This window comes from Ranitomeya variabilis, chromosome 5, assembly GCF_051348905.1.
Source record: "Ranitomeya variabilis isolate aRanVar5 chromosome 5, aRanVar5.hap1, whole genome shotgun sequence".
NCBI classification, from domain to species: Eukaryota; Metazoa; Chordata; class Amphibia; order Anura; family Dendrobatidae; genus Ranitomeya; species Ranitomeya variabilis.
In genome coordinates this window covers 262,898,826-262,922,242 of record NC_135236.1, presented here as the reverse complement: position 1 = coordinate 262,922,242, position 23,417 = coordinate 262,898,826, and the positions used below count along the sequence as shown (strand labels likewise).

At 44.4% G+C, this 23,417-nt stretch overlaps 1 protein-coding gene across 4 annotated transcripts; it reads right to left on the bottom strand.

Moving 5' to 3' along the window:
* Positions 1–1,528: 1,528 nt before the first annotated feature.
* FBXL22 (F-box and leucine rich repeat protein 22) lies at positions 1,529–21,629 on the bottom strand. Of its 4 annotated transcripts, none has more exons than XM_077260995.1 (4): positions 21,408–21,629; positions 18,097–18,165; positions 4,578–5,000; positions 1,529–3,503 (listed from the first exon to the last, which is right to left on the bottom strand). In XM_077260995.1, exons 3-4 carry the CDS (start codon positions 4,910–4,912, stop codon positions 3,158–3,160), a joined length of 681 nt encoding a protein of 226 aa, XP_077117110.1. In that variant the 5' UTR covers positions 4,913–5,000; positions 18,097–18,165; positions 21,408–21,629; the 3' UTR covers positions 1,529–3,157. The 4 variants fall into 4 exon arrangements, with proteins under 4 accessions (XP_077117110.1, XP_077117112.1, XP_077117109.1 ...); XM_077260997.1 differs by having other exon boundaries at positions 18,097–18,161; XM_077260994.1 differs by lacking the exon at positions 18,097–18,165.
* Between the last annotated feature and the right edge of the window lie 1,788 nt (positions 21,630–23,417).

Below are 23,417 nucleotides of genomic sequence, written 5' to 3'. Positions count from 1 at the left end.
CAAGTAATAGGGGCTTGTCACTGGACCATTCACAAAGTGTAGGGCAGTTCTGTATTGACTAGACATATCTGCCCACACTTATAAACCAAAAGAAGAATGGACACAAAAGCTAAGAATAACAATTTTATTGAAAACCATTAAAGAAGTACATAAATACACAAATGAATATTTGAATAAAAACGATGCAATGGATAAACGAAAGGCAACACTAGTGCCACGTACGTACGTATTAAGCTTTAGAGCAAAGAGAGTTGGTATATACTCATCCCACAAAAATGTAAAAGAATACAAAGAATAGCTAATAATATCATTAAATATTAGTGGTGACAGAACCAACCAGACATATAGTAGCATTAATACAAAAAATAGCTCACTAATAGTAAGCGGGTGCAGGGAGATGCTAAGTATGCATAAAAATCAAAGTACAGATAAAGTGCCTAATGCAAGGTATAATACGGCGATAAGACCCTATACAATCATAGGCTCCTCCTTCCACGTACGGCCACAGGGTGGGATTCTGTGTATGTATCCATCATTTAGTAAGTATAATACGGCTTTACCCATGTACGCTTATGGGACTTTCCCGGTATATGTGCACCCATGTGTTGAGGGTAGTATGATTGTATAGGGTCTTATTATTATTATTGTACATTTTTGTGGGATGAGTATATACCAACTCTCTTTGCTCTTAAGCTTAATACGTACGTACGTGGCACTAGTGTTGCCTTTCGTTTATCCATTGCATCGTTTTTATTCAAATATTCATTTGTGTATTTATGTACTTCTTTAATGGTTTTCAATAAAATTGTTATTCTTAGCTTTTGTGTCCATTCTTCTTTTGGTTTATATGACATTTGCGATGGCGGAGCATTTATTTTGAGTGCCCTCTTTATAGGTTTATATATCTGCCCACACTGTAACACAACAAAATGCTTGTCTGATGACAAGAGTGGCTGATGCCTACTGCTCTCCTTGACCTCTCCAACATCGTTGGCGGCCGTCATTTCTGCTCAGCGTGAATTTACTTTCATCAGTGAACACCACTGGTTGATCGTTCAGCGTAGATGCTCCCTGGCCCATGCAAGACGACACCTGTGCCTGGTGGTGTGATCAGGTACCCTTGCAGGTCATCTAGCACGCTGATATAAACAGTTTTGAATGGTCTGAAGTGACACTCGGGTGCCTCTTACCTCTCTTAAATGTTCCTGGAGTTGTGTGGCATTTATCATCCTGATCCTAATGGCATTGTTCACAATGAAGTGGTCATCAATGTGGGATGTGGCCAAAGGTCATCCACTTCTATGCCTTTCTGTGACTCTTTCAGTCGCTCTGTAGCTCTGTTGCAAACTGCTATGACGCTCTGTGGCACTAAGCTCAGTGACAACTTCCATCTGAGAATATTCTGCTTGAAGCCTCACAATGGCGAGATGATGTTGATCAATTGTTAGGTGTCTTCTTGGTCTCATAAGGTCAATATGTAAACGGCATGATGTGGAGGACTAACGGCATGTCGTGGAGGACTAACGGCATGTCGTGGAGGACTAACGGCATGTCGTGGAGGACTTGAACCACAAATTTTATTGGCCAATTCATGGATCGAACACCTGAACCTGTTGTGAATTTTGCCATTAAGCTTCTTGTTCGAGAACAGCAAGTTGTGAAAAAAGTACGGTACTGTAACCTTGAACAGTGGGGCATGTGCATTCAAAAGTTTAGAGATATCACATTGTTTACCTAAAAAGGATAAAATGCATTTTAAGGTAATCCTGAAATTTCACACGAAAGCCAAATACACTACTCACAAAAAGTTAGGGATATCTGGGTGCATAAATCATCTGATTGAGCCTGAGACTTTTGTTTTTGGATTCAAACAGAAAATACCGAGCATGCTTTCAAACGACAATTGGTGTTTGGATGACAGATTACAGTGCAAAGGGCAACACATTCATTAGACATGTCCAGAAATCATCTTTTTGAAACTGATCTGTTTCCATAGACTTCAATAATAAACAATAAATTGGTCCAACACATTTTTAACGGGACAAAAAAGTTGTCTGAAAAAAATCTTGTCCTGCTAAGATAACTGATTATTATTAGATACCTTTCCAAAGGATTTTTACTGGACATGTGAACTCTGCTTCAAAGGGGTTGTCCATGACTGATATTCTCTCAAATAAGAAAAACTAATCTACATTACCTGGCAGCAGCCACAAAACTGCCTTTGCTCCAGAAGTGACAACAGCTGATCATTGAAGTGCCAGGTATTGGACCACCACCAAATTGATGACCTATACTATGGATAGGTCATCAAAACAAATGTACTTTACAGTCCCAGAAAGGTATATTTACACATAGCTGTCATACTGTGATGTAGGAAAAGTAATGTAATTTGACAAATCTATCCTTACATCCATGCAAATTATAAATAAATAGTATTGGGAAAAGCCAAATTTCCTAAGTATTCCCTTGTATTAGTTGTGAAAATGGGCTCTGTCTGTTGCTCCCCTGAATATGAAAAATTCATAAGAATAACCTTTTGCACAAGTAAGTATAGAATATCGAGCAACAGACAAAAGTCTTTACCAATATTGGGCAGTGCACGGGTATAAAAATATTTTTCTATAAAGTCGAATAGATGTCCATGAATTCTGTTATAGCTTTCTGATAATCCGCACCGCTGTACTGTCTACACGGTACAAGATAAATGTCCCTATGACGATTGTACATATAATTATGATTTTTTATTGTTAATAAACATTGAGACATCCCCAATATAAAATATCAGACTGAATCCTGAATCACAGTTGTACTTGGTATGGACAAGTTTAGTACAAAGAGTTACGCCATCCTATACCTTCCAAAGTGTTTTACAATCTAAGTTAAGACAAATTAATATTTTAGCGGCAAATTTGGGGTTCCAGCTGTATTGCTTTTTTTAATCTAAATTAAAGATAGAAGCCTATTAATTTGCAAAATGTTATTTAAAAAAAAAAGACACACTGGACCTCACATATGGACGTGTAGACAAGAGCACAACACCTATACTTTATGTACGGTGATTTGTGTTCGATTCATTGTAAACACAGGGCAGCTATGGACTGAGTTCTCGGAAAGAAGCAGAGTGCCATGTGTCCAAACTTTTGTCACTATAGACGGCTTATGTCAGTATAACTATTCTTGATGGTCGCTGTAAAGAAACGATCTCATCAGGCTTTCTGTCACCAATCATATCTGCACTCCTGTCTGCCTGCAGGATGATTCCTGGGCACCCCTTCCGCACCAGAGAGAGACCCCCCTTTGTTATATTTCTGCAAAAGTTTACATGGAGGGTGTGAAGTCTTTTGGAAAGAAGGGGAACCACTGCCAATGTCTTGTCTGTCACTCCAGAGCAGTTTTCCAGTTTTAAACTTTGAAGGTGAGGGCAGTGTTTTAAGACTTGGATGAGATTTTCATCACCGATGTGGGCACATCCAGAGAGAGTCAGTGTTCGCAGATTTGGGCATCTAAGAAAGAGCATGAGGAAAACATAATTTTAGAACCATCATCAAACATTGGACCATTAGTTCCTATATCTGTGTCACAGCATTGCATATTTTGACTATAAAATCTTTATCAATGGCTGCAGATTCTGCACTCTGGAACTCACTAATAAAGTATGTAGAAAGCCCCACTAGTGGCAGATGCTGACATCTAGCATGGTATCTTTCCAAAGGGTATCCCTAAAATCTAATGTTATAAATCACTCGGGGTCCAACCGCTAGGACTCCCACTGATCACAAGAATAAGGGTCTGATGAGTCTCCTCTTGCATGGACCTTCACTCCATTCATTGTCTATATGGGACTGCTGGAAATGGGGCTTTACTCAGCAATTCCGGCAGGCCTTTAGACAATGAATGGAGCCAATGTTGAGGAAGTGCACCTCCACTCAAAAAGGAACTCTTCAGAGCCTGCTGCTCGGGTACACTGGAGTCAGATTGGTTGGACCTCCAGCAATTTGTATGGATAAGGGCTACTTTTATTTTCTGTGTGAATATCTATTAGGACTTTGTTTTCTGATACAGGCCTAAGTTCTGATTGTCATTAAGATACATTTTTATTGTATCAACACTAGTGATGAGCGAGTATGCTCGTTACTCGGGTTTTCCTAGCATGCTCGGGTGTTCTCCCAGTATTTTGGGCGTGCTCGGAGATTTAGTTTGTGTCGCCGCAGCTGCATGATTTGCGGCTGCTAGACAGCCTGAACACATGCAGGGATTGTCTGTTAGAAAATCCCCACATGTATTCAGGCTAGCAGCTGAAAATTACGCAGCTACGGCGACGCAAACTAAATCTCCAAACACATCCAAATACTCGGAGAACACCCGAGTATGCTCGGAAAACCCAAGTAATGGGCATACTTGCTCATCATCAACACTCTTAGTCCTAGGTGTGAGAGCTCTTGCCTGTACACAAGTGGTGAAGACCTCAACCTTCATCTGACATCAGTCAATCTTTACTAGTCAAGATTGGGATCTGTTTTTTTTTTTTTTCATGTAAATAAGTCACACACAAATCCCACTATGACCCCAGATATTACCTTTTACAAACCTTTTGGAGAAAGTCACTGACTGTGTTCAGATGAGGGCTGCACATGGATGTCTGAAGAGCAGTTTTCGCCCAGTATTCAATGTTGCAGATTTTCACCCGGCTTGAATACCAGCAAATTGACAGGGATTTCAATGCAGGTCCCAAGATGTAGTTCTTTTCTGTGAGCTCTGAAGGAGAGCTAAAATTCAATAATGGCCACAGAGAAGGTTCGTGGAAAAGTTCCTGCAGCTTGTGACATGTTTCTGACAGGTATTTTCTGCTGTCTTTATCCAGGAACGAACATAAATGCAGAAGACACTCACGATTTAAATCTGTGATTTTCATAGTGATTACTCCATGTATTATAGATAAGTCACAACTTCTTCATACCAGGAGTCTTTCAGACTAGTGAATGAAGGCCAAGAGGAGGTCACTGTAGAAAGGATACATTTTAGTAGACCTAGATCCCTGCAGTGTAGTTTATATGGTACAGTACATGTGAATAATAGTTTACAGATAAATCAAAATGGTGACAGCAGCGCAACTAGAATATTATTTGGTGCAAAGTTCCTGAGAGCTGACCACCCGGCTCCTTCAATCATCCATAATATAACAACTTACAAGGAACTGCACTCCCATGTAGTACAGTGTGAGATTCAAAACATTTGTTCTCCACTCAGGACAGAGGGGGACTACAGAAGATCTGAAGAGAAAGACGAGCCCGAGTCATTATTTTTTTTTTTTTTTCACACAGAACTACCTGAAATATTGCAACAATTCACTTCATGGAGTGCTGTCTCCCACAAGTTGTTATATCACTATTTGATGTTAAATCCTAAGGCTATGTGCACACGTTGCAGATTTGCCTGCGGATTTTTCTGCACTAAATCTGCAGCTCTTGGCAGAAAACGCAGATGTGTTTTTGTTGCGTTTTTTGCGCAGTTTTGATGCGTTTTTCTCCTACGCCTCATTGGGGGACACAGATTGTGGGTGTTTGCTGCTGCCACTAGGAGGCTGACACTAAGTGATACAAAGAAAGTTCGCTCCTCCCCCGCAGTATACACCCTCTTGCTGGCTCCCAGCTAACCAGTTCTTGCTTAGTGTCTGTAGGAGGCACTTGGGTCTGGTTCAGACCCCAACGTTTTTATTTTATTTTTTACTTTTCTGTAAATTTTAATTAACGGAGTGAAGGGGGCGACGGATCCTTTCAAGGTTCCGATCTCCCCCGAATCATCAACAGGCGAGAACGCGGAGTGTCGCCTCCATGTATCCTCTCCTGCGACGAGGGATGCCATGCCTGAGCTCACGTCAGGGGCGACTGTTCCTTCGAGTCCCGATCTCTCCACACCAGCAGCAGGCGACCACATGGAGTGTCGCCTCCATGTATCCTCTCCTGGAGCCAGGCCTACAGCCGGACAACTTGCCCAGTCCACCCGGGGACTGAACTCCGTGGATGTACAGAGACCCCTCTTTATGGCGTCCGAGCAGCCCCCACTGTCCCACCACGGTTAAAGCGGATGGCACAAGGAGGCAGACGTTTCCTCTCCACCTCCCTAACAAAGGGATGGTGGATTGAGGTTTATCGCTCTATCCCTGCACCTGCAGCAGAACAATAGAGTGCGCGCGCTGAAACCCAGTCATCGCGGCGGCTCCATGCCGGGACGCGCACCAATGGTGAGTGGATACAGTCAGCGGTGGGCCTCTGCAGTGGGATATTCACATGCTGACAGGCAGCCTCAGCTTCCCTGTGGCCCACCTCCCTGAGGTAACGCTCCGGCCGGCTGCAAAAATTTAGCCCCCGGCTTTGGCCGATGTGTAGGCCGCATTCCGGAAGCCACGCCCGCACTATGGCACAGTAAGGGCTCCGCCCACCTTTTCTGGCGTTTCTTCCCTGGCACTGGAGTGATCGCTTCCCTCAGCAACGCTGGTATTGCTCACGCCGGCTGCAGGAATTTAGGCCCAGGCTTGGGCCTATTCATGGAAGTCACGAGGCTCCGCCCACATCATGTATGTGGCTCCGCCCCCTGAATTGCCGCCTCTCACTCTCTGCAAGACTTTACCACCTCTGCAACACCCGGTGGCCATCTTGGTCCACCCTGCCGGCACACACACACACACACACACACACACGGGCTATGGTTTTGTATTAAAGGGGCACAACGACTGCATCCGGGTAAGGAAGTACTGCTCTCTTCCCCTGCATCTTCCCCCTGTACTTAACATGACCAGTATTTCCTGCCACATGACCAGTATTACCTGGTCTTAAAGCACATGACCAGTATTACCTGGTCTTAAAGGCGCATGACCAGTATTACCTGGTCTTAAAGGCGCATGACCAGTATTACCTGGTCTTAAAGGCGCATGACCAGTATTACCTGGTCTTAAAGGCGCATGACCAGTAGTCCTGGTGTTAAAGGCACATGTCCAGTATTCCCTGGTCTTAAGGGCACATGACCAGTATTCCCTGGTCTTAAGGCCACATGACCAGTATTCCCTGGTCTTAAGGCCACATGACCCGTATTCCCTGGTCTTAAAGGCACATGGCCAGTATTACCTTTTCTTAGGGGCGCCTAACCAATATTTCCTGGTCTTAAAGGCACATGACCAGTATTCCCTGGTCTTAAGCCACATGACCAGTATTCCCTGGTCTTAAGGCCACATGACCAGTAATCCCTGGACCAGTCCGAAGCCGGTCACCCTAAATGAGCTCAGGAGCCCTCCGCCACCTATCCGAGTACCTAGTTCCCTGAGTGGGCTTCGTCACTGCCGCAACCCATGGATTCTCTGACAAGAGACTGAATCCCTCTGTGAATCCTCTGTGGCTCGGAGTGCTCGCAGGACCAATATAGATGTCCCTTTCCTTCATGCAAGCCGTCGGCTAGCAGGAGCTGCAAGTTTTCTAGAAACGTACAGGGGTCTAGAAACGTACTCGCACCTAGAAAACGGTAGTTTCATTTCCTGATCCGTCAATAATGATTTGCTGAGAACAAGTCTCTGAATATGGATCGGATATTGCCTTGGTTCTGGACTCACCAGAACTTCAGAAAAGGATGGATTCGCCTATTTATATCATTAACCAATCTCTGTAGATTGACGAGGACTTTGGTTCTACTCTAGATCACGCAGCGTCCCTCATGAGGAAACTAAACTCTCACAGAGCATTTGCCATTCACACGGACAGGTAGTGTCCGGATAAGCGATCCACTGGACAGAAACCTCTGCAAGCACGGTATCCTTTTTTCAGCCAATATGCAAACACACGGGGTTTCCGCTCCACGTATACCAACCTAAGACGTGAGATGCCATACTTGGTCTGATTCTTAAGGGCGGCGGGTCCTTTAAAGGGCACCGATCTCCCCACACCATCGATAGACGAGCACATGGAGTGTCGTCTCCATGTATACTCTTCTACAGCCAGGCCAAACGCCAAACAACCAGCCCTGTCCACCCAGGGACCTTAACTTTGTGGATGTACAGAGGCTCCCTTTTTGGCATCCAAACACACCCTCTGCATCTCCACTATTTAGCAGATGATGCAAGAAGACGGACGATCCCTCTGCACGTCCCTGTTAAGAGGATGGTGGATCGAGGGTTCATCATTTTATCTCCGCACCATCCAAAGAGAGGGGCGATAGTAAGAGACGGTTTTTACTAACCTGCATGCAGCCACGCATTCTGCCACTTGGCATATTAACCCTGTAGAATCTCCTGTGGTATACCTACCAGTATCCCTACCCGATGGGTCATCAATTAAAAATACAACAGACTGTCGGATGGCATATCTAGTTCGTTCCGTCTTGTGGCCTCCAGTTCAGCGCTCTACCCTTTAGCCGCCGCATGTGTTGCTAGAGCAATGGTCTCTTGGTCAGAGACCTTAACTATTTTAATTTCCTATAGACTCAACCAGCAGTAGATCAGTTGTGCAAGATCTAAGGGATCTTGGTTCCAAAATGGGGACTGAAAAGTAAGACCGACCCTGAACCTCAAACTTCTACCAAGCTTGACAAGGTCCCCCTTCTTCGGATGGAGTTCCTCAGCTCAGCCATTACTTCAATGGAAAAAGGTGGAGTTTCTGGCTTCCACCGACATTCGGGATGCTTACCTTCACATTCCTATGTTTTCCCCTCTTCAAAAATGCCTTCGCTTTCCCTTTCGCGAACAGCATTTTCAAATCACGACCTTGTCCTTCGGCTTTGCTACCGCACCCAGAGTGTTCGCAGGGGTTATGGCGGCTGTCACATTCCTCTTGCACCCTAGAGGCGTGGTCATCCTGCCCTATCTGGTCAACTTTCTAGCCGCTCTTCCAGCCCTGCGCTGAGTCATCTATATCTCTTGCTATACCCTCTCTCTCCTGGACTGGCAGCTAAACTTAGACAAGTTTTTTTCCTCATTACCAGCCCAGCAGATGTTCTTTTTTGAGGATGATCCTGGAATCTTCCAGAAGTTTGGTGATTCTCCCTTAAGACAAGGCTGTGGCCCTTCAACAGGAAGCTTGCACACTTGTTCACTCATCCCCTCATTCCATTCAATTTGCTAGGAGGGTTCTGAGGAAAATTGGTGACGACACTGGAAGCGTTTTCCTTCGCTCCTCTCGTTTTCTGCAGGGCAATCAGGCTTTCAGAGGGTAGTCTCTGAGCTCCTTCCTCATCCAGGGGAGATCCATTCTCCCGCTTCAATGGTTATTAGTGACTTCCGATGCCAGTCCTCTTCTCCTGATCATTGTTCTGGGGATCCGAACGGTACGGCTAGTTCTATGGCAGGTCCACTGCCTTCTGGCGGGTCACCCAATCCGTTTCAATCTGACAATCCCACGTCTGTCCCATATGTCAATCATCTAGCAGGTACCCACGGTCATGCGTCATGGCCGAGGTACCTCACATTCTCTGTTGGGCCACGATCTATCATTTGGTGATCTCGGCACTACAGATCTCAGGAGTAGAACTCTAGGTCCAATCAGACTTTACTATCAGGGAAGGTCGCCCCTTTTTTCTCTGCAATCTCCTCATCCTGACGAGTCTTCAGAGCTAGCCACGCTGTTCTTTCAGACCTTTTTCCCTTATCATCATCAAGGCAAGGTTGCCCTCAGGCCATCCCCGTCCCTTGTTACCAAGGTGGTATTGTATTCCCACAGTTATGAGGGCATCGTTCTTCCCTCATCTCTTTCCGCACCAGTCCACATAACGGAATGGGTTCTGAACATGGTGAGTACTCTCAGTAGGTACATCTCGAAGACGGCATCCTTCCGAAGGTTGGACACTTGATTTGGGCTACCTCACTGTAAGAGGACGGCTTCTTGACTATTACAGGAAGAGTTTAGCCGTTTCATCGGCCATGTTAGCTTGGTGGATTTGTTACACCATCCAGGAGTCCTTCCGTGTTAGATGTCAGCCTATCTCCCTGTCTATCGAGGTTTCTTGGATTCTAAGCACAAGGTGTCGGCACAGCACGTTTGAAAGCTTGCGAGGTCGTCCAGTCTGCATGCATTCTTGAAGCACTAGAATTCCCAGACTTCCACAGATGTGAGTCTGGACAGGCGGACTCTGCAGGCCGCGGTGTCGCACTTGTGAGTAGCGGTTACACAGGGCCTGATCTGATGTCCCCACCCAGGGATGTCCCACGGTCTGTGTCCCCCAATGAGGCGTAGGAGAAATAGGGATTTTTGTGTACTCACCGTAAAATCCTTTTCTCCGAGCCATTCATTGGGGGACACAGCTCCCACCCTATTATTAGCTTGTGCTTGTTTTATAATTTAACATGCTATACTCTCATATATAATGTGACATGTTATACGCTCATATATTGTTTATTGATCTCCTACTGCTTTTGCACCGAACTGGTTAGCTGAGAGTCAGCCGGAGGGTGTATACTGCAGGGGAGGAGCTAACTTTCTTTGCATCACTTAGTGTCAGCCTCCTAGTGGCAGCAGCATACACCCATGGTCTATGTTCCCCAATGAATGGCTCAGAGAAAAGAATTTTACGGTGAGTACACAAAAATCCCTATATCCAAGACACTGGTGCAGAGTACACAGAGAGGCTTTTTAGAAAGCTGTGCACACACAAAACCTAATACTGTCCATCACTCCAGCTGTATCCTGCTCCTACGCTAAGCAAAGCAGAACTAGAAAAAAAAAATCTTGAACCAGAAGTTGTAGATCAAAGTGGAGGAGATGGAGGTGGCAGTGTAGGTAGAAGAGGCAGGGGAAGAAAAAGCCAACACTGGGCGTTTTTTGTTTGCTTGTTTTTTTGTTTGTTTTTTTTTTGGGGGGGGGATAGGGAACTGACTTAACAGAACATAGAATTAACCCCCAAAAATGTACAATCTAGAACCAGGTGGTACAGGTCCAAGTGGAGGAGGTGGATGTGGCTGTATAGGTGGAAGAGTCAAGGGAGGAGTAATCCAACCTTTATTGTGTGTTTTTTGAGGGAGGATTTTACTATTTTTTTTTTTTTATGGAACTGACTTAAAAGAACATAGACGCGTTGTCTTCGACCATGTTGTTGTAAGGCTACCTCCTAACAATATGGACCGTATCAGATTGTGGTGCCAGATGTGGCATGCTGAGAAAGTTTTGCCACATATTGGCCATACTAAGCCTGCCTTCCAGTGGTAGCAGTGCCGCAGCTGCTTTGACGACTTCCTCCTCTGCCTTGTTCTTCTACTGAGCCCCCGCTGTCAGGTGGAAACGCTGTCAGTAGTGCCTCTACCAGCGTGCACTTGTATTTATGCATTTTGCGATCCCGCTCCAGTGACAGAAGAATTAATGATGTTACGCTGTCATTGTAGCGGGGATCCGGAGGGTGGCCACCTAGTAATCAGTACTTGTAAAAATACAGACAACTCCTTGGTTGTTGGTGCCCTCTTTTGCTGTGCTGCTGGGTCAGTGCAACCACCTCCTCTTCCTCCGAACTGCGCACGTCACTAGGATGGCCTTCGCTCCATGTGTTGTCTAGGACCTCATAATACCCCGCATCATCTTCCACCCATTTCTCACCCCTGCCCTGCTTGCCATCTGCGCACTGGAGAAAGAAGCCACAGTTGCCAACTATGTTTTGTCAATCTGCGATGTGCTGCGGTGGTCTACTGACTGTGTGCATCCGCCCTCCCACATACTCCTCTTCCAACCTAACAAGTGGTTGGGCATCAATGCACTCAGCCTCTTCCACTTCTGGGGCAGGGCCAGGGAACCCCAGCCAGCAGACTCATCAAAAAGCAGAAGAGATTGCTGCTTGACTAAGGGTACTGTCACACTCTGCAACTTTCCAACGATCATGACCAGCGATACGACCTGGCCGTGATCGTTGGAAAGTCGTTGTGTGGTCGCTGGAGAGCTGTCACACAGACCGCTCTCCAGCGACCAACGATGCCGAAGGCCCCGGGTAACCAGGGTAAACATCGGGTTACTAAGCGCAGGGCCGCGCTTAGTAACACGATGTTTACCCTGGTTACCATCGTAAAAGTAAAAAAACAAACAGTACATACTCACATTCCGGTGTCCGTCAGGTCCCTTGCCGTCTGCTTCCCGCACTGACTGACTCCCGGCCGTAAAGTGAAAGCAGATCACAGCGGTGACGTCACCGCTGTGCTCTGCTCTTACTTTCCGGCCGGCAGTCAGTTAGAGCGGGAAGCAGACTGCAAGGGACCTGACGGACACCGGAATGTGAGTATGTACTGTTTTTTTTTTTTTTTTTAACTTTTACGATGGTAACCAGGGTAAACATCGGGTTACTAAGCGCGGCCCTGCACTTAGTAACCCGATGTTTACCCTGGTTACAAGCGAACGCATTGTTGGATCGGTGTCACACACACCGATCCAACGATGACAGCGGGAGATCCAGCGACGAAAGAAAGTTCCAAACGATCTGCTATGACGTACGATTCTCAGCAGGGTCCCTGATCGCTGCTGCGTGTCACACAGCGATATCGTACGGATATCGCTGGAACGTCACGGATCGTACCGTCGTAGCGACAAAAGTGCCACTGTGAGACAGTACCCTTAGGGCTCAGACTGCTTGGCTGATTTGGAAGGAGGTGAGGTGGAAGCCAGATAACCATGGTCCTCAAAGGGCAAAGTTTGAGCTTTCTGCTGCGGACCCGGTGAAAGATAATGCGAAGGAACTGGAGGCACCCTCAGCCATCCAATCTAATATCACCTCAACTTGTTCTGACCTCACCATTCGTGTAATGGTACTCGGTTTTGTGAAATGACGCAGAATGTCCTGTCGCCTGCGTGCACCACAGGTTTCATTTTCACGTAGCAGGCACAAAAAGACCTTATCCTCTTCCTGCATCAGCTACACCACGTTCCTGGCCACGTCCCCATCCCCTATTTGATGCTCTCCACATTGTTTTAAGTGGATTTTAGGCACACTACTTGCACAGACACAGGTGCAGAGTATTAAAAAATGATTGTAGAATTTGTAGGCACACTACTCGCACAGACACAAGTGCAGAGTATTAAAAATTGGTTAGGCACACTACTTGCACAGACGGGTGCAGAGCAGAAAAAATTGGTTATGCACACTACTGCCACAGACCGTTGCAGAGTAGATAAAATTTGGTTGTAGGCACAATACTCCCACAGACATGGATGCAGAGTATATACAGAGGCTTTTTGGTAAACTGGGCACACACAAATCCTAATACTGTCCCTCTCCAGCTGTGACTCGTACCTACACTAAGGGCTCATTTCCACTGGCGAGAGACAAATCGGTCCGTAATCTGGACCGAAAAAACGGATGTAACGTATGCGATTGTCATGCGAGTGCAATGCGATTTTTAATCGCATCATCCGTATGACATCAGTATGACATCAGTATGACATCCGTATTGCTGTCCGATTTTTATGCACCAGTGTCCTTTGAAAAGCCAGCAAATCAGCGCCGTGTACAGTAAAATCACACTGACAGGTTAGAATAGAGTAGATATATGCACATAGAATGTGTGTATATACATATATATATGTCATTGAGACACCTATATATGTATATTTATATTTAATGCAGCGCTAGATAGCATAAAAGCCGCTAATTCAATTGCCGGCTTTTGCTCTCTCCTTCACAAACCCGACAGGATATGAGACAAGGTTTACATACAGTAAACCATCTCATATCCCCCTTTTTTTTTGCATATTCCACACTACTAATGTTAGTAGTGTGTATGTGCAAAATTTGGCCGCTGTAGCTGCTCAAATAAAGGGTTAAATGGTGGAAAAAATTGGCGTGGGCTCCCGCGCAATTTTCTCCGCCAGAGTGGTAAAGCCAGTGACTGAGGGCAGATATTAGTAGCCAGGAGAGGGTCCATGGTTATTGGCCCCCCCCCCCGTGGCTAAAAACACCTGCCCCCAGCCACCCCAGAAAAGGCACATCTGGAAGATGCGCCTGTTCTGGCACTTGGCCACTCTCTTCCCATTCCCGTGTAGCGGTGGGATATGGGGTAATGAAGGGTTAATGCCACCTTGCTATTGTAAGGTGACATTAAGCCAGATTAATAATGGAGAGGCGTCAATTATGACACCTATCCATTATTAATCCAATTGTATGAAAGGGTTAAAAAACACACACACACACACACACACGATTTAAAAGTATTTTAATGAAAGAAACACAGCGGTTGTTTTAGTATTTTATTGCTCTCAATCCATCAGCAACACCCTCGCTTGGCAAAACAATAAACACACAATATACATACCCTCTCTGATGAGCTGTCAGGTCCCACGAGGTAATCCATCTGAAGGGGTTAACTAATATCACAGGCAGGAGCTGCGATAAACCACTCGATCGTGCCTGTAATCCCCGGGTGCTGAAAGGAAAGCAGAGTGATCTATACTTACATTCAGTCGCGGTGATGCGCCCCTGCTGGATGTTCTCATGAACTGCAGCCTGGGAACTTTTTCCCATGCTCCAGGTCATATGAGGACATCCACCAGGGGGCGCATCACCGCGACTGAAGGAAATGTAGGTCAATGACCTACATTTCCTTCATTCGCCGGGGAATTAGGCTAGGTTCACATTGCGTTAGGGCAATCCGTTTAGCGCTAGCGGATTGCGCTAACGCAACGTATTTTTCGGGGCCGCGTTTAGGGGTCGCGTTAACGTCCCCGCTCTCGCAGATCCCCGATCTGCGAGAGCGGGGAACGGACCTCGGGCGCGCCGCGGACGCTGCTTGCAGCGTCCGCGGCACGTCACAAAAGAACGGCACATCGCTAGCGCGAGCCGAAAAAGGCACGCGCTAGCGATGCGCTACAGGCGAAATTTACATTGCTGTCAATGGGTGCGCTAACGGACCCGTTGCACGGCGTTAATTGCGACATTTTCACCGTGCAACGCTGTCCGTTAGCGTGCACACATTAACGCAATGTGAACCTAGCCTTACAAGCACAGCTGCATTTGCAGGGCTCCTGCTTGTAAATTATTTTAACCCCTTCAGATGGATTACTTCGTAGGACGTGACGGGTCAGCAGAAGGTATGTATATTGTGTGTTTATTGTTTTGCCAAGCGAGGGTCTGCAAATGGATTGAGAGAGCAATAAAATATTAAAACAACCGCTGTGTTTATTTCATTAAAATACTTTTAAATCATGTGTGTGTGTTTTTTAACCCTTTCAAACAATTGGATTAATAATGGATAGGTGTCATAATTGACGCCTCTCCATTATTAATCTGGCTTAATGTCACCTTACAATAGCAAGGTGGCATTAACCCTTCATTACCCCATATCCCACCGCTACACGGGAGTGGGAAGAGAGTGGCCAAGTGCCAGAATAGGCGCATCTTCCAGATGTGCCTTTTCTGGGGTGGCTGGGGGCAGATGTTTTTAGCCACGGGGGGGCCAATAACCATGGACCCTCTCCTGGCTATTAATATCTGCCCTCAGTCACTGGCTTTACCACTCTGGCGGAGAAAATTGCGCGGGAGCCCATGCCAATTTTTTTCGCCATTTAACCCTTTATTTGAGCAGCTACAGCGGCCAAATTTTGCACATACACACTACTAACATTAGTAGTGTGGAATATGCAAAAAAAAAAAGGGGATATGAGATGGTTTACTGTATGTAAACCATGTCTCATATCCTGTCGGGTTTGTGAAGGAGAGAGCAAAAGCCGGCAATTGAATTAGCGGCTTTTATGCTATCTAGCGCTGCATTAAATATAAATATACATATATAGGTGTCTCACTGACATATATATATATATGTATATATACACATTCTATGTGTATATATCTAGTCTATTCTAACCTGTCAGTGTGATTTTACTGTACACCGCGCTGAATTGCCGGCTTTTCAAAGGACACCGGTGTGTAAAAATCGGACAGAACTCGCATGGTGCGAGTGCTGTGCGATTTTTTTTCTCGCACCCATTGACTTGCATTGGCGAGTCTCGTCCGAGACTCGCAGCAAATCGCAGCATGCTGCGATTTTTTTCTCAGTCCGATTTCGGCCGAGAAAAAAATCGCAAATGAAAAGACAACTATTGAATAACATTGGTCCGAGTGCAATCCGATTTTTTTATCGGATTGCACTCGTCCGTTTTCCTCGCCAGTGGAAATGAGCCCTAAGGAGCAGAATGGTGGAGGCACTAGTGATGAGTGAGTATACTTGTTGCTCGGGTGGTCTCCTAGTATTTGTGACAGCTTGGAAATTTAGTGACGCAGCTGCATGATTTGGGGCTACTAGACAGCTTGATTACATGTGGGGATTCCCTAGCAACCAGGCAACCCCCACATGTACTCAGGCTGGCTAGTAGCTGTAAATCATGCAGCTGTGTCAACAAAAAACTAAATCTCGGAGCAGTTACAAATACTCGGAGACCACCCGAGCATGCTTGGGAAAACCCGATCAACGAGTATATTCGCTCATCACTAGGAGGCACCCATGATCTGGCATTTATACAGTCTGGGTCACATGGTGCCATGCCAGTACTTGACAAATGGCAGTGACCACTAATCAGTCACACAGCAGCCAGCACGCAGATCTCAGGAGACACAGCACACAAGGACACAGATTGCAGGGGGATCACACTGGCCAAAAATGTTTTCTTTCTCTCAAGTAACGGGAGTATTCAACTACTCTGCATTCAAACTCTGAGGTAAAGATGGCATGCAGAGCGGTGATCGCTATTTTAGATTAACCCCTTCGGTGCCGATTGTTCAGAAACTGTTGTTCAGCCAATCAGCGCCAAAGGGGTCAATCAGGAAAGATTATGTGGCTATCATCCCACCATTTTGACTGTTGTGATTGGTGCGGTCTCAGACCCCCGCGGCGACGTGCAGGGATGGCCTGTCAGAAACAGCAGCCATCTTAACTTTGATCACCGTGCAATAGAGAGGTGGTCGGAAGTAGGGATGCCGTATATTATACACTTTGCTTTGCCAGGAACACAGCTCTCACAGTGCCGTAGATGTACAGCGCATGTCGGGTAGGGGTTAAGTATGCGTAATAGTACTTTCACCTGATAAATGTGTTGCTGGTTTATCTGGTGACTGGCAGTCAATGTCAATTTTTGTGAAATAAATGTTTCTTCTAATGCTCATTGATGAAAAATGGCCAAAGTAAATGCACCCTGAGGAAACACTAGAAGAAAAGGAAGAGCAAAAAGTTCTCATGACCAATTTTAATTAAACAAGAAACATTTCTATTTAAATTTTGTCCACTCTTTTCATAGTGAAGAATGAAACAAAATAACTCATAGAAATTGATGCAATTTAGTAAATAAGCCATTTGCCCCAAAATGGTCCTTTTCTTTATAAGAAAAAAAAACAAAAACCTATTCTGATTGAAAAGGTTAATAAGTAAAACGGGAGCACGTAGGGGGTGTGTAGTAACAAGCTATTATGCCTTACTCTCACAACTAGACTTAGTACCCCTGTTAAAAATTAAGACAGAAAATATGTTCTGAATTTGCTATATTATGTCTTTAACTGCCTCTAACTTCACGTGAATGTTACATGCTTGTTAAGGTGACAAAAATGTCTCCATTCTGTGAGGTTGCGTAAATTGGTCCGATTTTTTTTCCCCATGCATTTCCTGACTTGCATGGCTGAGTGTGATCTGGATATCAGATCAAACTGGGAATTGCAGCAATTTTTTTCCCTTGGCAAGACTCATGTGCACGGCCCCATAGCCTAACATTGGTCCAAGGTGAGCACAACCCAATGATTTGTCAGATTGCACTCGAACCGATAATCCGTTCGTTTCCACCTGCTTCCATGCTGGTTAGTGGTTAAAATTGCAAAGTGCTTGAAAAAAACAAATCAGTTTTGTTATTTAGGGCTCATTCAGTCATCAGTGAAATTTTCTTGTTTGAGGATCACAATCCAAGTTTCAGCAGCGCTTTTTTTTTTTTTTTTTTTTTTTAAATCCGTTTGTTCAGTGTGCCAGTTTTTATCATCAGAGTTTGGTGAGAGTTTTTTTTTCCCCTCATCTGAGAAAAACTAAGTTTTCTCAGGCTTCTATCAAACAGGATGTGAAAAATGTGACCTCAGAGTGATGGTTGATGATTTTTTTTTTTCACTGACCCAAAGACTTACATTGGCAATTTTAATGAGGATCTGTTCAATATTGGACAAGTCTCCATGCTTTTTTGCTGACCAATCTGTCTGAGAAAAAAAGAAAAATCGAACATGTGATCTACCCCATAGATTACCAGAGGTATAAATCCGATTCATGAAAAACACAAATAGCACTGATGAGAAAAAGCAACATCTGTTGAGAACTAGAGGATTTTTCATTTTTATTGTTTCCTCCTCATCAGAGGTGTTCAGTCTCTGAGGCCGGTTTCACACTTCCGTGTCTCCGGTATGTGTAGTAGCAGTTTTCTCACATACTGGAGACACTGACACACACGTACACCCATTCAATGGGTCTATGCACATGTCCGCGTGTTTTCACGGACATTGTGTCGGTGTGCAAAACATTGTGATATGTCTGTTTTTGAGCAACAGCACGGATCACATGGACCCATACAAGTCAATGGGCCCGTGTAAACACGTACTGCACACGGATGCCGTCCATGTGCGTTTTTAAGTCATAGGGTTAAAACTGAAACAAATTGTTTCAATACACAGAAACACGGACAGTACACGGATGTGCCAAATTGACACACTGACACATATCTCCAGTACCGGTTTTTCGGGTACCGGAAATATCAGGACGTTAGAAACTGGCCATATTTACCAGCTTTTTGCTTCACTATAACTTGAAAGTGCTTCAGTGCCTGAGCTCCTCCGATGCTGCAGAGATAGATAGCTAGTAGTGATGAGTGAGTGTACTCATTGCTCGGGTTTTCCCGGGCATGCTCGGGTGACCGAGTATTTATGACTGCTCGGAGATTTAGTTTTCATTGCGGCAGGTGAATGATTTACAGCTACTAGCCAGGCTGAGTACATGTGGGGGTTGCCTGGTTGCTAGGGAATCCCCACATGTAATCAAGCAGGCTAGTAGCTGTAAATCATTCAGCTGCCGCGATGAAAACTAAATGTCCGAGCAGTCAAATACTCGGAGGTCACCCGAGCAAAGAGTACACTTGCTCATCCCTAATAGCTAGCTGTAGAAATGACATCCTAAGTCCCATTCCCTTACCAGTACGAGAGCGAGCCAAGCTGGATTACCCTTTTAAAGGGAATTTGTCAGATTTTTACAGGTTCACCTGAGAGTAGCAAGGTGTAGGCAAAGAGACCCTGAATTCAACGATGACACAATCAGAGTTTTTTTAGATTTAGCAATGCAGCAGAGTTGTGAAAGCTAACCCCGCCCACACCAGGCTCTCTATGTAAATTATCTGTAGATTATCTATAGACAGTGAGCTGCTCATCACAGAAGAGGGTGGAGTCAGACTAGGCTGCTGTAGCCAGGACAATGTAATTACCAGGTGATTAACGAGTCAGACTAGCATGCATGAGCTGCTGTAGCCAGGACAATGTAATCACCAGGTGATTAACCCCTTCATGACCTGGGGTATTTTCGTTTTTCGCTCCCCTCCTTCCCAGAGCTATAACTTTTTATTTTTCCTTCAATATGGCCATGTGAGGTTTTATTTTTTGCGGGACGAGCTGTACTTTTGAAAGACATCATTGGTTTTCGCATGTCATGTACTAGAAAACAGGAAAAAAAATTCCAAGTGCGGTGAAATTGCAAACAAAGTGCAATCACACATTGTTTTTTTGTTTGGCTTTTTTGCTAGGTTCACTAAATGCTAAAACTGACCTGACATTTTGATTCTCCAGGTCATTACGAGTTCATAGACACCAAACATGTCTAGGATATTTTTTATCTAAGTGGTGAAATAAATGTCAAACTTTGCTTAAAAAAAAAAAAAAAAATTGGGCCATTTTACGATACCCAACATTTTAATGCAATGTTGAGGCGACCAAAAAAAACCGTAATTCTGGCGTTTCAAATTTTTTTCTCACTACATCGTTTAGCGATCAGGTTAATCCTTTGTTTTATTGATAGATCAGGCAATTCTGAACGCGACGATACCAAATATGTGTAGATTTGATTGTTTTTTAATTGTTTTGAATGGGGCGAAAGGGGGGTGATTTAAATTTATATATTTTTTATTTTTCATATTTTTTAAAACATTTTTTTACTTTTGCCATGCTTCAACAGCCTCCATGGGAGGCTAGAAGCTGGCACAACTCTATCGGCTCTGCTACATAGGAGCGAAGCTCAAATCGCTCCTATGTAGTAGAATTGTTGCATTGCTCTGAGCGCCGACCACAGGTTGGCACTCACAGCAATCCGGCATCAACAACCATAGAGGTCTTCAATAGACCTCTGGTTGTCATGCCGACGCATCGCTGACCCCCGATCACGTGACAGGGGTCAGCGATGCACGCATTTCCGGCCGGATGCGGTAAATGCCAGAGTCAGCATTTGATAGCGGCATTTAACTAGTTAATAGCGGCGGGTGAATAACGATTCCATTCGCCGATATTGCGGGCACATGTCAGCTGTTCAAAACAGCTGACATGTCCCGGCTTTGATGCGGGCTCACCGCTGGAGTCCGCATCAAAGCGGGGGTTCTGACCTCGGACGTACTATCCCGTTCGAGGTCAGAAAGGGGTTAAGCCTTCAGTTAAACATCTTGACATGACACATCGTTGAATTCTGTATTTTAACCCCTACCTCCTGCTTTCCTTAGATTACATAACAAAACCTGCTGACGGATTCCCTTTAACTTATCTCTAAACCAGACATATCCCAAGATTTATGTCATGAGATGGTAAAAATGAAGATAACAGATGCCAAGCTATTATTAACAGCCTTCCATGTTAGGGAAAAAAAAATGTAAACGTATAGATTTTTTTAATGGATAGCACAAGATTGCAGTATATTGGTGCCTTGAAAAAAAACTTAACTTTTAATGAAAAGTTAAGGGTGGGCAGAGTTGTAACTTGATTATCCATATTCCTGATTTTTTGCTTATTTATAATAGGAAAAGTGATCATTTTATCATAAATTAGCACTACTACAGCATACACTGGCCATTCTTCCAGGGAAGATAAAAATTATTTATTCTATTTTAGACAATAATCAGAAAAATTACATTTAAATTAAAAATATATATAAATACCGACTTAACCAATAAATTGTGTATGTCTACTCTCACTGAAACTCACTAGAATATATGTAACCAAGTCTGTTCTGCTATATAGTCACTGACAGCACATGATTTAGGAATCCTATCCCTGAAGAGTCAGCTTACAGGAGTCGGCATTGCATATACAGGCTATAAATACAAGTATAAGCTGTTTAATGCACTACAAGATTTTGTGAAATGATAAATTAAATGCTACCCTATAGAATAGTGTTTAATGAAAAACATGGCTATAAATACCTTGGTAGGCTCCCAGATAATTCCGGTATTGAAGGCACTGAGAGTGTCCCGTCACTGCAATCCAGAATAGTTGTTGCAATTAAGAAAAAAATATTTCATTGGAACTTTCATATGATCTTCTGCATGGAAAAGTCAGTGTAAGGGCAAAGACCATTCTAGATCTTCTCTGTTGTGTACTCAGATCTGCTAAGGACATATATGGCAGGGAGCAAGGACCACAGCTGTCACCAGGATAAATATAGACCCAGATACTGGCCCTTTAAATCAGCCTGATAAATGGAATTGTTACATTCACACATTTCCTTTTGATGCGGTTTCTGAAGTCAATGTGGGGAGTAGATCAGTAAATCTATCCACTCCTAACTTTAGTTTGATATTGCATTGCTTGGAGTGAAGAAATCAACAGTGGGAGCAATAATTAGAAAATGGAAGACATTCAAGACCACTGATAATCTCCCTCGATCTGGGGCTCCACGCAAAATCCCACCCCATGGGGTCAGAATGATCACAAGAACGATGAGCAAAAATCCCAGAACCACGCGGGGGGACCTAGTGAATGAACTGCAGAGAGCTGGGACCAATGTAACAAGGCCTACCATAAGTAACACACTACGCCACCATGGACTCAGATCCTGCAGTGCCAGACGTGTCCCACTGCTTAAGCCAGTACATGTCCGGGCCTGTCTGAAGTTTGCTAGAGAGCATTTGGATGATCCAGAGGAGTTTTGGGAGAATGTCCTATGGTCTGATGAAACCAAACTGGAACTGTTTGGTAGAAACACAACTTGTCGTGTTTGGAGGAAAAAGAATACTGAGTTGCATCCATCCAACACCATACCTACTGTAAAGCATGGTGGTGGAAACATCATGCTTTGGGGCTGTTTCTCTGCAAAGGGGCCAGGACGACTGATCCGGGTACATGAAAGAATGAATGGGGCCATGTATTGTGAGATTTTGAGTGCAAACCTCCTTCCATCAGCAAAGGCATTGAAGATGAAACGTGGCTGGGTCTTTCAACATGACAATGATCCAAAGCACACCGCCAGGGCAACGAAGGAGTGGCTTCGTAAGAAGCATTTCAAGGTCCTGGAGTGGCCTAGCCAGTCTCCAGATCTCAACCCTATAGAAAACCTTTGGAGGGAGTTGAAAGTCCGTGTTGCCAAGCGAAAAGCCAAAAACATCACTGTTCTAGAGGAGATCTGCATGGAGGAATGGGCCAACATACCAACAACAGTGTGTGGCAACCTTGTGAAGACTTACAGAAAACGTTTGACCTCTGTCATTGCCAACAAAGGATATATTACAAAGTATTGAGATGAAATTTTGTTTCTGACCAAATACTTATTTTCCACCATAATATACAAATAAAATGATAAAAAAAACAGACAATGTGATTTGCTGGATTTTTTTTTCAGTTTGTCTCCCATAGTTGAGGTCTACCTATGATGTAAATTACAGACGCCTCTCATCTTTTTAAGTGGTGGAACTTGCACTATTGCTGACTGACTAAATACTTTTTTGCCCCTATGTATATATGTATATATATATATATATATATATATATATATATATATATATATATAGTTAGTCATTGAGACACATATATATATATATTCTGTATTTATATTTAATTCAGTGCGATATATGTGAAAAGCCGGTAATTCAATTGCCGGCTTTTCATTTCTCCTGCCTAAACCCGACATGATATGAGACATGGTTTACATACAGTAAACCATCTCATATCCCCTTTTTTTTGCATATTCCACACTACTAATGTTAGTAGTGTGTATGTGCAAAATTTGGGCGCTATAGCTGCTAAAATAAAGGGTTAAGTGGCGGAAAAAATTGGCGTGGGCTCCCGCGCAATTTTCTCCGCCAGAGTGGTAAAGCCAGTGACTGAGGGCAGATATTAATAGCCAGGAGAGGGTCCATGGTTATTGGCCCCCCCTGGCTACAAACATCTGCCCCCAGCCACCCCAGAAAAGGCACATCTGGAAGATGCGCCTATTC